The following is a 14,168-nucleotide window of genomic DNA, read 5'->3' on the forward strand; positions in this document are numbered from 1 at the left end:
ATTTGGAAGGGGAACCGAGCTCCTCAGCGCCAGACGGAGATGTGCAGCCCGCCTCCACCCCCCTCACTCCACACCCCCACCCCGTGCCAGACTTCCATTCACTCTTTCAACAAAGTCATTCATTCACAGTGTCTGTCGAGCTCCGACCACGTGCCAGGCTCAGCTGCCGAGAGCGAGGGCAGGGAGCTGGCCGGCGAGCCCCGTGGGGTCACACCCCGAGCCACCCCACAGCCACAGCTCCCCTGAGGGGTGGGTGCCGTGTGGGAGAGAGCGGGGCCCCGGGGAGGGGGGCCTTCCCACGAAAGTGTGATCTTGCGGGGCGTGTAGGGAGGGAGGTGGAGAGGCTGGGGGGAGAGACAGGCTCAGAGCGAGGACGGTGGAGGCAGGTGCGCGGTGCTGGGGGGAGCAGACGGCCCCGCGGTCTCCGTGAAAGCTCGGCCCTCCGCCAGCCCAAGGGCCATGGGCGCCTTGGAAGGTACTTAGACCGGGGGATGACGTGAGCAGACGTCCCAGGCAGCATCTTCCACGGCAAACAGCGGAAATGGGCTCCAACCAACTGGAGACACAAAGAAGATTTCTGGAAAGGTGTGAAGAGCTCCCGAAGGTGGAGGGAAGGGGTGGGGGGTGCAGCCGGGCCCCAGGAGTCCGGGAAAATGCCGCGGCCTGTCTGCCTGTCTGTCTGTCTGTGAGCCGCTGAGATGTGCTAGCACTACCCAACCTCGCTCCTGCTGTCCCCACACTCCAGACTCCCGTTCCCAGAGGAGCAGACTGGTGGCCTCTCCACACAGGAGACGGCCGCCCGCCCAGAAGGAGCCACTTGACACAGTGCGGGCTCTCGGGGGGTTTCCGGGGAAAGCATTGAAGAAACCGGCCTGTGGGGGACGCGCCCCGCACAGGTTTCCACCTGCAGGAAGTGCGCGAACCGGCAGAGTCAGCCACCAGAGCAGAGGTGACCTCTGCTGGGGGGGGGGGGGTGCGGGTGGGGGTCACTGCAAAGGCCACGAGGAGCGTCCTGGGGTGGTGAGGATGCTGTCCGTGCTGGTCACACACGTGTAGGCACCTATCCAAAGTCATCAAGCTCCATGCTTAGAATCTGCGCTTGTTGTCCCATGTGACATCACGCTACGTCATCACAGCGTGACAAGAAGAAAACAAAACGGGAGGCGAAGCGGTTCTTTTGCAGACGAGAAATAAATCAAGGCCCCAGGCAACCCATTCATTCATCAAGCAGTCAGTCCAGGGAGAGAGCCCGCGGGGGTGGCTCCCACACCCCCATCAGGCCCAGGCCAAAGGACACAGGGGCACCCTGCCTGCTAGGTCCCCCGCCCCCAAGACCTCTTGCGACAAAGACAGGGTAATTTCTGGAAGGCTAGCCAGGAATGCTGAGGAGGCCCAGAGACATCCCAGCCTGTTTGTTGACTTCAGGAGTGAAACAACGGAACGGGCAGGACAGGAGGCCCATGGCGCTGGCCGGAGTCGCCGCGGAAACCCAAGGGGGAAAAGGACAGACAGCAAGAAGTGCGTGTGGGCTGGGCAACACCTGACACTTACCTACAAGGTCCTTTCGGGGTGTTCCATGGGCTAGCCCTTGGGTTCTCTGTCCTCTCGCTGCCGTGGACAGGTGACAGGCGCAGGTGACGGGCGCCGGAGTCCACCAACCCGCTCCTTCCAGCATCCCGAGCGCCCTGGGGGGAGGGCCAGAGTGGACAGTGGCAGGAAGCTGGAGATTGTTCCCATGGGGACTTTCTCTTCCGAGCTCGTTGCCTCCGAAAAAGCCGCGTGGTCTCCTTGTATCGACAACAACCCCGGCCTCTCAAAAAAACAAATTTAAAAAAAACCTCAGGGACAAATGCTGACCACGTGGTGCCTCAGCTGTTGGACCCTCTCACTGTGCTGCCCAACAGATGCGACTCAGATCCCTGCCCGCCTTCGGGGCATTCAGACCTCGGCTGCCCTCCGAGTCCTTCTCCCTTGGTTCTCCCTGCCCCCGGGGACTTGGGAGACCAGCACCCACCCCTCCGCCCCAGCCTGGTGCCCTCCGCCCCGGCCCATGGGGACGCTGGTGGCCAAACTGCTCCTGCCCACCCTCAGCAGCCTGGCCTTCCTCCCCACCATCAGCATCGCAGCCAAGAGGCGGTTCCACATGGAGGCCATGGTCTATCTCTTCACCATGTTCTTCGTGGCGGTGAGTGTGGGCCGGGGTGGGGTGGGGTGGGGGTGGGGTGGGGGTGGGACCCACACCGGGTGCCGTCCCACAGGTGGAGGAGAGGGGCTGGCTGGCTTCCCACCCCTTGTCTGGATTTCATGGTGAAGAAAAGCTATTTGGAGGCAAAAGAAAAAGCCCAGAGATGAGGAGAAAGGGCTGACGGGGTCATTCCTTCCCTCTGGACCTCTGGGCCTCAGTTTTCCCACTGGTGCCAGGAAATCACTCTGAGATTCCCTGGGTGTGACTGAGACCGAGCTCACAGTGGGCCGGATTCAGTCCGTGGAGGACAAGCCCTTTAAGGGACCCCTTTGCTTGCCACTGGCCAATTAGTCCAGGCCGCCGTGGCTCGGGCTCCCCCCCACCACCACCACCACCACTGTCCCAGCTGTAAGAACAGGGCGGCCGAGCCAGGCCCAGGAGGGGTCAGCAGGCTTCGAGGAGCGTGCAGGGCCCAGGGCGTCTGAGCCCAGAACTGGAGAGCGGGGCCTCCGCTTGGGAGGGCCTCACTCACGGTCGTCGAACTCCGCGTCTCAGGGGCTTAGGCGTCGCTCTCTTTGGGTCCTTTCTCTTTCTGCTTACATGTCTGGATGCCTGACTCTCTTCTCTCTCTCTCTCTCTCTCTCTCTCTCTCTCGGCCCCCACCCCCATCCCATCCCCCGTGAGTCTCTTCCCCTCTGCGCTCCTCTTACTGCTTTTCTCTGTGTCTCGTTTTCTCTCCACGTCTCTTTCTTCCTTTTTCTTCGCCTGTGTCTTCGCTGTTTCCTGGTTTCTGGAAGTACATCCCCAAAGAATTCGCTCTTTCTGAATCTCGGGGTGTCTCCCAATCGAGCTTTGTCCCTCTGACCCTCCGTGTGTCCCTCTGACTCCATCCATCCCTGTACCTTCTGTCTGTCTGTCCGTCCGTCTGTCTAGCAAGTATCTATCTAATCAATCGTCTGTCTGGGCAGCCACCGAACTAATCAATCACCCACCTGCTAATCTGTCATTGACATGTGTGTTGGGCCTTCCTGCCGCCCCTGTCTGTGGTCCCCTCTGAGTCACCCCATTCCCTCACCCGCACTGCTGGGCCCCCAAGGTGGTCTCGCTCTCTTTCCCCTGACCCCCTTCCCTCAGACCCACCCTCCGTGTAAGCCCAGCTCCCCGTGAGGAGCACGCGCTGAAAAGGCGAGCGTCCCTGACTCCCTCACACGGGGCTGCCGGACAGGGGGACACGGCCAGCCCCCCGCCCCAGGCTGGCCTGGGCGCCCCAGCAGCGGGGCCCTCTGTGGACCAGTGCTGGGGTGCACAGGGCAGCCCGGGGCAGCGAGGTCTGGGAGCACACGCTCACACGTGCATTTGCAGACTCATGTCCGTGTGCCCGCCATGCCTGCATCCCGGCTGGCCTGCCGTGGGGGCGGGGAGAGGCTGTGAGGTCCCGCGGGCTGGTGTTCCCACAGGCAGCCGTGATGGGGCAGACCGGCTCCTGCGATGAACCGGGGTCCCTGGGGCTCGGGGCTCCGCCTCTGGGTGGGAGAGAGCTCAGCCAGAGCGGTGCCGACCGCGAGCCAGTGTCCGGGGTGGGGACTTGCTGGGGGCTGTACGCGTCCTGTCCTATGCAGTCTTCCCGCACCCTCTGAGCCTGCACCGCGACGGGCTCATGAGGCAGAGAGAGGAGTGGAGTCGAAGCAAGGCTGAGTCACCGGCCGGCAGGCACCAGACGCAGTCCTGAGCTCCCGGCTTAGTCAGGCATTCTGCCGAAGGCCATTCCCATTACTCCTCTCCAGACCCCGGCTGGGGGGAGGACCAGGAAGTCAGTTTGACAGATGAGACACAGAGGCACAGAGTGGATGGCACGGGACTCCTCTGTGGCCATGAGGGTCTCGGGGCCAGCGAGAGGAGCCAGGGATCTTGTTCCCAGGCCCGTGGTGGACCCAGCCCAGGAAACCGCCCTGCCCGAGCTGGGCTGGCCCCACAGCTGCGTTCCCACCGACCTCAGAGGCCCACCCTGCCCCACCCGGCCACGCCCAGAGTGGCAGAGGCAGCTGCCTCCTGTGACAAGTGTCCTCAGGCCTCCAAGCCATACTCTGCCCCTTTCTCTGGGAGCCTCTCACGGCATCAGCACAAGGTCTGCCTCCCACATGCTTCTCCTGCGTTCCAACCAGGAAGCCCACCCCCACCCCACCCCCCATGACAACTGCCATCTCCATCCCGGACACCGTGCTCTGTGCTCTGTCACATGGAGTCCCCTGGTCCACCCCGTGGAGCGGGTATTCTTGTCCCCATGGGACAGAAGGGGCCCCGAGTGGCCGGCCACTTGCCTGGGCTCACACGGCAAGGAGCTGCGAGGTTGGCTTCCAGAGGCCGCGCTCTCTCCCACCAGGCCCCCAGCGCAGCCCACCCCTGCCAGCACCCTCCCTGGGCCAGGTCTGTCCCTTGCACCCACAGATGGAGGGAGGGAGGCCTGCCCTGCCCACCTGTGCCACAGAGACGAACCAAACGAGGGCCTGGTGGGGTGACCCCTCCTGGACCAGCTCTCCACAAACCGCTCCAAAAACCCTGCCTCCCTGACCCGGCCTCCGCATGACAGACACGCACGCACTGAGCCAGCTCTGTGCTGGAAGCTGGGGTCACGGCCAGCGTGAGACGGAGGTTCCTCCTGCTCTCGACGGGGGCAGGGCACAGACACTGCCCGGAATATCATAGTGACTACGTCTGTAACCATCCACGGTGATCTGCTACAAAGGAGAGGCGTGGGGTACAGAGACAGCAAGCAGCCAGCGAGGCTGGGGTGGGGGGCGGGAGATGTAGTTTCAGAAGGAGCAGGGGGGAAGCAGGGGTTCACCCCCTGTCACTCACAGGGCCCGGCTCTGCCTGCAGCCACAGGGAGCCGTGTCCTGCCCGCTCCTCTATTCCACAGGGGTTTGAGCGGCTTGATCAAACCCCACCTGAAGCTCCCGTTTCCCCAGCGACACGGTCGTGTCCGCTCCTGCTGGCTCCCTTCCGGCTTCTTCTTGGCCAGCATCACTTCAAACGGTACAGCCGCCAAGACTCAATGCTAGCTGGGTCTGACCAGCACAGAGAGAAGCAGGACACCTCTCTCTCCCTTGCTCGGGACACTGTACCACTAATAATAATAATAATAATTATAGCCCCTTTAATAATGCCTTCCAGGTGCACCTGCAGTTCAGGCCACCTACAAGTTGCAACCAGTAAGAGTTCTCGATCGGCCCTGGCTTGCTCGACTAACCAGGTGACCCCGGGCCTGTTTGCCCGCCCCCACTCCCCCCCACCCCAGCCCGAGCCATCCTGTCCCATCCCGGCGCCTCCAGACGGGCCGCTGTCCTGCCCACCTCCTCCCTCCTGCCGAGCTGGGCTCATCAAGAGTCGATTGTGCTGGTTCCCCCGGCTTGTTTATGCCCGTGGAACTTGTCAAAATAATGATGTCATGTAATTAAATATTACCTAAAATGATGAAATGTGTGCAGGGAAGGGAGTCGTTTTCTGTTAGACACCAGTTGAGGGCTTTTGAAAATACTCCAATACGAGCCTCTTGCTTTAAGAACTGCTGTTAAGTTAGATATTGGGGGAGTGCCGGAAACAGAGGGGCCCCCCAGGATGCCGTGTTCGGGGCGTGCCCGGGGTCCTCCCAGCCTTCCTCGCGTGTTATAGACGCAGAAGCAGGGAGCCGCAGAACGGTGGTTCTCGAAACGGGTTCGGCACTAGTAGCACCCTGCAAAAAAAAACACCCCACACAGCTCTCTGACCCCCACCCGGCCTTGCTGACGCAGAGACTCTCGGAGACTCTTAGCAACCTGGGTCTCCACAAGTTTCCCCTCCCCAGGGATCCTGATGTCCACTCAGGTCTGAGAAATTCCACCGTGGGGTAGCCCAGTCATCAGCGGGGTGAGCTGCGGGGGGCACCCTCCATAGAAAGGCATTGGCCTCGTGCGCAAAGGTTAGGGGTGAAAGGGCACACAGGGCCCGCTCTCGGGAAACCTGGCGTGCCGGGTGACGCCCTATGGGCTCCATCCGAGTGACGCCCAGCCCTCGTCCACGAGACCCTTGGAGGGCAGCAGTCAGCATTTTTCAGATGGAGCCATGAAGAGACTTGGCCCAAGGCCACCCCAGACAGTGAGCGGCCCGGCTCCCCTCGGGCGTGGCTCGGGGACCAGGCCCGGGCTCCAGCGCTGTCCTCCTGCCGCTGACCACCTGTGCCCCCCCCTCCCCGCAGCTCTACCACGCCTGCGACGGGCCCGGCCTGGCGGTCCTCTGCTTCATGCGCCACGACCTCCTGGAGTACTTCAGCGTCTACGGGACAGCGCTCAGCATGTGGGTCTCGCTGATGGGTGAGTGGCCGCCCCCTGACGCCTGGGCTGGCAGACGGAGCCCAGTACCCCGCCCCATCCGCATGCCCGCCCGCCCGCCTGCCCCGGAAAAGACCCCGCCCACGGACTCTGCTCCCCCACCCTCACTCTGAGAACCCCTCCCTCTCCTGGGGCTCAGAACCACACTCAACCTGTGACTAAGACTATGCTGTTCTCAAGTGCCCCGATTCCCGTTTTTCACAGCCGTTTAAAATGATGTATCCACCCCGACCGGGTGGTGGCACAGTGGATAGAGCATCGGACTGGGATGTGGAGGACCCAGGTTCGAGACCCCGAGGTCACCAGCTTGAGCGCAGGCTCATCCGGTTTGAGCCCAAGGTCGCTGGCTTGAGCAAGGGGTCACTCGGTCTGCTGTAGCCCCACGGTCAAGGCACATATGAGAAGCAATCAATGAACAACTGAGGAGCCGCAATGAAGAATTGGTGCTTCTCACCTCTCTCTCTTCCTGTCTGTCTGTCCCTATCTGTCCTTCTCTCTGTCTCTCTCGGTCTCTGTCACAAATAAAATAAGATAAAACAAAATAACATGAAACATCTGACCAAGGCGTGTTACAACTTCACACGTAGCAGAGGAAGGAGTCACAGGGCTCCACCTCCCCGTCCTCCTCCCCAAGGACACCTGTTCGCTGTCCGGGTCCACCCCCGAGACCTCTTTCTTCGCACACACACAGTTTTCCGCTCTGGTTTGTGTGGTGATGGGCTCGTTCAAAAGCGTGTTGTTCCGTGACTGTTATCTCACGACAATGTCAGGACACGGTCCCCGGTCCACGGGGCTTGCTGCTATGGCTCAGGCCCCGCGGAGGACCCGGTCTTTCTCGTACATCTCGTGCCTTTGTGTCTTCCTCCTGGGGTCTCCTGACACGGCTTCGTCCGCGGTCCCTCGGGCGCTGATCGCTGTCTATTAAAGCAGTTTCCCACCAGCATAGCCCCAGCCGCTCTGTCCTTTGGAAGCAGGACCCGGACTTCCCTCTCTAGAGGGATTCAGACCCCCGGGTAACCAGGCTGAGCCTTGGGTCTCCCTGGCCGAGAGGACTACAGCCACACTTGGGCCCCTAAGGGAGGCCTCGGAAGAGCAGTGGCCGGGGTAGGGGAGGCCAGAGGACCCCTCACCTCTCCCGGTCTCTCTCCCTGGCCCCTGCAGCACTGGCCGACTTTGACGAACCCAAGAGATCCACTTTTGTGATGTTCGGCGTCCTGACCATTGCCGTCCGGATCTACCAGGACCGCTGGGGCTATGGGGTATACTCGGGCCCCATCGGCACGGCCGTCCTCATCATCGCGGCTAAGTGGGTGCGTACGACGTGAGCCTCCGCAGACGGGGCCCTCTCTCTGACTGGGTCTCCACTTCCCTCCCACCTCCTGGGCGGGCAGGCTGGACACAGCTTTGGCTAAAACACATAGAACGTGACCCTCAGGCACCCCAGCCCCCCAGATCCGGTTTGTGTTGTGTCTGGAACTCACTAGCTCTGGACCTAAGCCAAGCTACTGAACCTCTCTGTCTCAGTGTCCATAGTTGTAAAGTGTATCGTAACAGTCCCATTCCCACCTCATAGGGTTGGCTCAAAGATGATGCATCTTAAAGTACTGGCACAGAACTGGCTTCTAATGTGCTCAACAAGTAGGGGCTGCTTATTATTATTAGTACTGAAGAGAATGGCTGCCTTGGAGATGCACTATCAATTGAAGATGACCTGGGTTAATCCAGGAAGACTTCCTGGAGGAGGTGGGGCCTTCAAGTTGGTTCCCATGAGAAGGGAGGACGAGGTATGAGGTGGACAGGAAGATGGGAGTTCTCGTGAGTGTTGAGGCAGCCTGAGCAGGTATTTCCAACACCGATGGCCTTTCGCTGGACACCTAGAGGCCTCCTACCCCCAAAGCCCTTTACACATGGTCCCCAGACTTCTTTGTACCCTCCGTCATTCCCAGGCCCTCCAGGAAGCTACAGAGGGGCACTGCGGAGGGCGGACCCAGGGATGTTTCCTGGGTTCCCGTAGCCAGGAGGAGCCGAGCCCTGCGGCGAGCAGAACCCGGGCCCAGAAGGCAGGAGGGCAACGCTCAGGAAAGAGGGCTTGGGCTGGCAAGGGAGGCAGAAGGTGCCCAGACCCATTTTACAGACTCAGGAGGGTAAATAAAGCCCTGGTGGTGAGCTTTCAGAACACGCCCGCTCCTCTCGACACCCAGGAGTCGAGGGTTTATTCTACCGTTAATGAAGAAATAAGGCTCAGAGGGAGAGAGAGAGAGAGAGAGAGACCGCAAGTGACCAGGGCGTCACGGTAGGATGACCCAAGGCCAGGCCCCGACGTCCCCAGCGGGAGAGGAGGAGGAGAGTCCTCCCCACTCGCACTCGGGGAAGCCACGCTGGCCCTGGGCTGACCCAGGAGGCCCCTCGGATCTGCCCAGGAGGAGAGTCCTCCCCACTCGCACTCGGGGAAGCCACGCTGGCCCTGGGCTGACCCAGGAGGCCCCTCGCATCTGCCCGTCAGTGGAGAGGAAGCGTCTCCCCACTCGCACTCGGGGAAGCCACGCTGGCCCTGGGCTGACCCAGGAGGCCCCTCAGATCTGCCCGTGAGTGGAAAGGAAGCGTCTCCCCACTCGCACTCGGGGAAGCCACACTGGCCCTGGGCTGACCCAGGAGGCCCCTCGGATCTGCCCGTCAGTGGAGAGGAAGCGTCTCCCCACTCGCACTCGGGGAAGCCACGCTGGCCCTGGGCTGACCCAGGAGGCCCCTCGGATCTGCCCGTGAGTGGAAAGGAAGCGTCTCCCCACTCGCACTCGGGGAAGCCACGCTGGCCCTGGGCTGACCCAGGAGGCCCCTCGCATCTGCCCGTCAGTGGAGAGGAAGCGTCTCCCCACTCGCACTCGGGGAAGCCACGCTGGCCCTGGGCTGACCCAGGAGGCCCCTCGGATCTGCCCGTGAGTGGAGAGGAAGCGTGTTGGGTCCGACTTCTCTGGCCCCGAGGAGGGACCACGTTAAGGAACATGCCGGAATGCATAAACACAGAGGGAGCCGCGGGCTCTGACCACGCGCTCAGCGCCGGCAGGAAGCGGGATAAAGACTCCTTGTTCTGGCCTGAAGGGCTGCCCCCTCCCGCAGATCCTGGCCCGGCCTGCATCTGGGCGGCATTGTGATCAGCCAGACGAGCAGCCGCTCACTCCCGAGGGTCCCCACGCAGCCCCCCGGGGACTTCCACGCTCCCCCCGGGGGGCTGTGGATCCGGCTGCGGGAACCGAGAGGGCTGCCGGGCTCCCCGCATCTGGGGCTCAGCTTGTGTTTTCTAGACCATTGAACGGGGAGTTTATTTTGGATTTTCAAGGGCCCTTGTTTCCAGGAAGGAGGGTGGATTTTTCTCCTGGAGGCTCAGCCCTTCTTGAGCTGGTTTGGAAACAGACAGCAGCTCCCAGGGAGAGGAAGTGGAGGGAGGTGTGTGATGGGAGCAAGGGGGGGGGGGGGCTGTGGCAGGGCCAGGCTAGGGCGCGACCTTGGGCGCAGGTGGTGCGGCATCGGCGGGGTGAGGGCTCCCTGAGCCGTGGGCGCCATACCTAGGGTCCTGGTAGCCGCGGCCACGAGCTACCTACATGATTGTAGGCCCCCGTCTCTCAAAGGGCGACGGCAAATTCCAGAAAACTGAAAATGGGGCTTTGTTTTCATAATTCGTTTGGTGGCGAAAACCGCCCAGACCCTGTGCGAGGTTCCTCGTGGGCTTTGCAGAACGCCACGTGAGGATCTGTGCTTTGGGGGTGCTGCCCTGGCCTCCGGGGCGCCCGTGGTGGGTGCAGTGGTGCCTCTATTCCACCAAAAACCTCTGTGCTCCGAAGCACTTCGGCCTCAGGGAGTGAGTTTTCGGGAAGTGGATTATTTCATCCTCTGCTGAATGGGAAGCTGTTCTTTTCAACCTGAACGCCCACTGGAGCCTTCTGAGCGTCAGTCTCCCATAAGGAGAAGGTTTAACGTGCCCACGGTCAAGTCTGTCTAATAAATAGGGCCGTGTGCCCACTGACCACAGAAGCACCCAGGGCCGTCACGGACCATCACGGGCACCCCGTGTGCCCACTGACCACAGAAGCACCCGGGGCCGTCACGGACCATCACGGGCACCCCGTGTGCCCACTGACCACAGAAGCACCCGGGGCCGTCACGGACCATCACGGGCACCCCGTGTGCCCACTGACCACTGACCACAGAAGCACCCGGGGCCGTCACGGACCATCACGGGCACCCCGTGTGCCCACTGACCACTGACCACAGAAGCACCCGGGGCCGTCACGGACCATCACGGGCACCCCGTGTGCCCACTGACCACAGAAGCACCCGGGGCCGTCACGGACCATCAAGGGCACCCCGTGTGCCCACTGACCATAGAAGCACCTGGGGCCGTCACGGACCATCAAGGGCACCCCGTGTGCCCACTGACCACAGAAGCACCTGGGGCCGTCACGGACCATCAAGGGCACCCCGTGTGCCCACTGACCATAGAAGCACCCGGGGCTGTCACGGACCATCACGGGCACCCCGTGTGCCCACTGACCACAGAAGCACCCGGGGCTGTCACGGACCATCACGGGCACCCCGTGGCCACGCTGGCTGGCGGGCCAGCCCCGCGCTCCGACACCCCTCAGCTGTGAACAGCCACCGAGTCTGGTCCCCTCGCGGCTTCCCTCTAGCTGGGACGGAGAACCGGACAGGGGGCCTTGTCACACCCCAACCAGGCAGGCAGGGATGAGGGGCCAGGGGTCCTTGTGGGGCCAAGTGACCCAAGGGGTTCCCAGCCCTGTCACCCAGGCTGTGGGCTCCCGTGGCTCCTGCAGCCGCAGAACGGGGTGCACGTCATGGGGTCTCCCTGAGCCCCATCTTCCGCCCGAGGATGACAGGGTGCGGGTGTCCAGGGCCAGCTCTCCCCCAGGCTCAGGGCGGCTACTCCTGGATGGACAACTGTGACCTAAGCGTGTTTCCACTGCCACTGTCCCCGCAGCTGCGGCAGATGAAGGAGAAGAAAGGTCTGTACCCCGACAAGAGTGTCTACACCCAGCAGATCGGCCCCGGCCTCTGCTTTGGGGCCCTGGCCCTGATGCTGCGCTTCTTCTTCGAGGTACCTGGGTGGTAGCGTGGGGAGGGAGTGGCTGGCCCACAGAGCCCGCTTCACAGGGGTTATGCCCTCCCAGGCAGGGGTCTGGTGCCTGTCTCCACCACTGGCACCGCAGGCACCGCAGGTGTCAGACAGAGAGCTCGCCTCTGAGAGGAGGCTCCCAGCTCGGGAGGGGCCTGGGGCTGAAGCCTACACCTGGAGGAGGGAGTGAGGGGGTGGGAGGAGGAAGATGGAGAAAGGGGGGCGTGGGGAGAGAGAGGAGCCTCGTCCTCGTTGTCAAAGGCCCGGCAGAGGGCACGGACCTTCGGTGCTCTAGGGGTTGGTGGACGGGAAGCCCTCTGTGGGCTGAACAGGGGCGGGGAGGACAGGTGGGTACTCAGCTAGACTCCGGAGCACAAACGAGAGCGGGCAGGGAGGAGCCTGTGTCAATGGCCGGGGCCAGGCACACCACAGAGGCACCGAGTGTTCGGGGCAGGGGCCTGGGGCGGAGGGGAGCTCTGGGGACAGGGCCGCGGCCACAGACTGACACCCTGGCCCCTGCCTCCCGCAGGATTGGGATTACACCTATGTCCACAGCTTCTACCACTGTGCCCTGGCCATGTCCTTCATCCTGCTGCTGCCCAAGGTCAACAAGAAGGCTGGGAGCGCGGGCCCCCCGGCCAAGCTGGACTGCTCCACCCTGTGCTGTGCCTGTATCTGACCCCGCACCCCGCACCCCGGCTTCCGAGCCCCCGCCCGCCCCGTCTTGTGCCCGGAGCGTCCTCCTGTCCTTCCCCAAGCCCAGAGTGTCCAGGAGAACCTCTGTCTTCCTATTCTGAGAGGTCCCTCCCCGGGGTTTGGGAAGCACCTCTGTGCCGAGTGCTTCCAGGGGACCCGCTTACTAAGTTTCCACCGGTGCTAAGCACCACGTGGGAGAAGAAGTTTCTCCCTCCTCCTGGGCCTCGGCTGGGACTGCTCGCCGTGTCAGCAGGACCCTGGGGCAGACCTGTCCCCCTCGACCTCCCCTTCCCTCTTTACCCAACAGTCCCAGCCCAGGCCCAGCCATAGAGGGTCTCAGGTCTCGTGTCCTCCCATGCCATCGGTCTGCTCTTGGAAACTGGTACCAACACTCCTGTCCTATGTCCCCAGGCTCTAAACATGCTCATTTAAAAAGCCAGGGCCAGTTCTGTCCCCAGCCCAAGCCTGCCCGCCCTATGGTCATCCCTCCAGCTGGGACCCTAAATCACATTGTTTTGATGACAATAGCCAGTAAGAAGCACCTTGATTTATTGACCTTCCTGGGAGCCCAAGCGAGTGCCCCTTTCTGCGCCCTGAGTGTGGCTGCTTGGCGCGGGACAGTGGGCCTGGGTGTGGGGACCTCGAGCCCAGGCTGGTGGCAGGCCCACAGGCTGGGCTCGTGGGGAGGTCAGCCTGCTCCCGTCCAGGGCCTGTCTGCACCGGGCCCCGGGGGGTGGCGGGAGCCGGCCTCCCAGACATCACCTCACAAACCTGAGGCTCCCCGCGGCCCAGCCCGACTTCCTGAATGATGCGAGCACATCTGTCGGGCAGGAAGTTACCTATACCTGTCTGGGGCCTATTTGTCTTTCCAGACCGTACCGTCACCCGCAGCCATCCCACCATGGGGGACAGACAGCCTGTGATGTGTCCACAAGTCACCTCCTGCATGCCTGAGCGGGGCCAGGAGAGAGCTGGCTTCAGCGCCTGGGGCTGGGACAAGGGGGACCCCTTGGCCAGGTCTCCCCAATCTGTTGGCCTCCCTGCCCACTCAGAAGTCCCACATCTCAGGCCCTGTGCCCCCATAGCCTGGCCCTGGACCATCACCTTTCTGTCTCTGCCGCCGGTCGCGACAGCGGCCCACTCAGCTCTCCACACGGCGCCCAGGGGCCTCACCAAGCTCGTTTTCTAGACCAGGAGGCTGAGTCTCCACAGCGTCAGGACCGCCCGCCAGGCCTGTCCCCACCACAGTGCGAGGGCACAGGGTGCAGCCGGGGCCCTGCGGAGCAGGGCGGGGCCAGGTGCTGCCCACACCAGCTGCAGGTCGGATGCTGGGGGTGGGGGTGCGCACACACGTACACACTCATGCACACACCGGGAAGAGACAGCACACCACGAAGACTCTTCCTCTCTGGCCAGGGCACACTCACCATTCAGCACCAGACTACAGGGAAAGGGGAGACTCTGGGGTCACCTTTGGGGAACCAGGGGACATTGCTCCAGCAACAGACATCTGCAAGAGGCTGGCCCCTGTCCATCACCTCTCCCTCCACCCCTCCCTCCTCCCTTCCCTCCCCTCCTCCACCTTGCGCCGCCCCCACCCCCCGTGAGCATGCCCACCCAGCTCCCACCTCTGGCAGCGCATGGAAAATTGGAAGCAGTGGGATGCTCCCAAGCAGGGAGGAGCCGCGGGGCCTGCCAAGCGCGTACGGCCCGCACTAACAGGCTACTCACTGTGGCCGCGCTGATTTATGAGGCTGTCTGGGAGCCTGGCCAAGTCTGTAAGTCATGGACAATTAGG

The 14,168-nt window shown here is 62.7% G+C and overlaps 1 protein-coding gene across 1 annotated transcript; it reads left to right on the top strand.

The window, feature by feature from the left end:
- The first annotated feature begins 2,050 nt into the window (after positions 1–2,050).
- Positions 2,051–12,661, top strand: MYMK (myomaker, myoblast fusion factor). The gene is made up of 5 exons (XM_066365559.1): positions 2,051–2,185; positions 6,417–6,531; positions 7,711–7,859; positions 11,540–11,656; positions 12,204–12,661. Exons 1-5 carry the CDS (start codon positions 2,051–2,053, stop codon positions 12,351–12,353), a joined length of 666 nt encoding a protein of 221 aa, XP_066221656.1. The 3' UTR covers positions 12,354–12,661.
- The last annotated feature ends 1,507 nt before the right edge of the window (positions 12,662–14,168 follow it).

Source organism: Saccopteryx leptura, chromosome 2, assembly GCF_036850995.1.
Source record: "Saccopteryx leptura isolate mSacLep1 chromosome 2, mSacLep1_pri_phased_curated, whole genome shotgun sequence".
Lineage (NCBI taxonomy): Eukaryota > Metazoa > Chordata > Mammalia > Chiroptera > Emballonuridae > Saccopteryx > Saccopteryx leptura.

Excerpts from the sequence above, each read along its gene's own strand:
- MYMK (XM_066365559.1), top strand. The coding sequence starts at position 2,051 with ATGGGGACGCTGGTGGCCAAACTGCTCCTGCCCACCCTCAGCAGCCTG. Across the intron at positions 2,186-6,416 it reads TCACCATGTTCTTCGTGGCG|CTCTACCACGCCTGCGACGG; the intron begins GTGAGTGTGGGC and ends CCCTCCCCGCAG. Across the intron at positions 6,532-7,710 it reads CATGTGGGTCTCGCTGATGG|CACTGGCCGACTTTGACGAA; the intron begins GTGAGTGGCCGC and ends TGGCCCCTGCAG.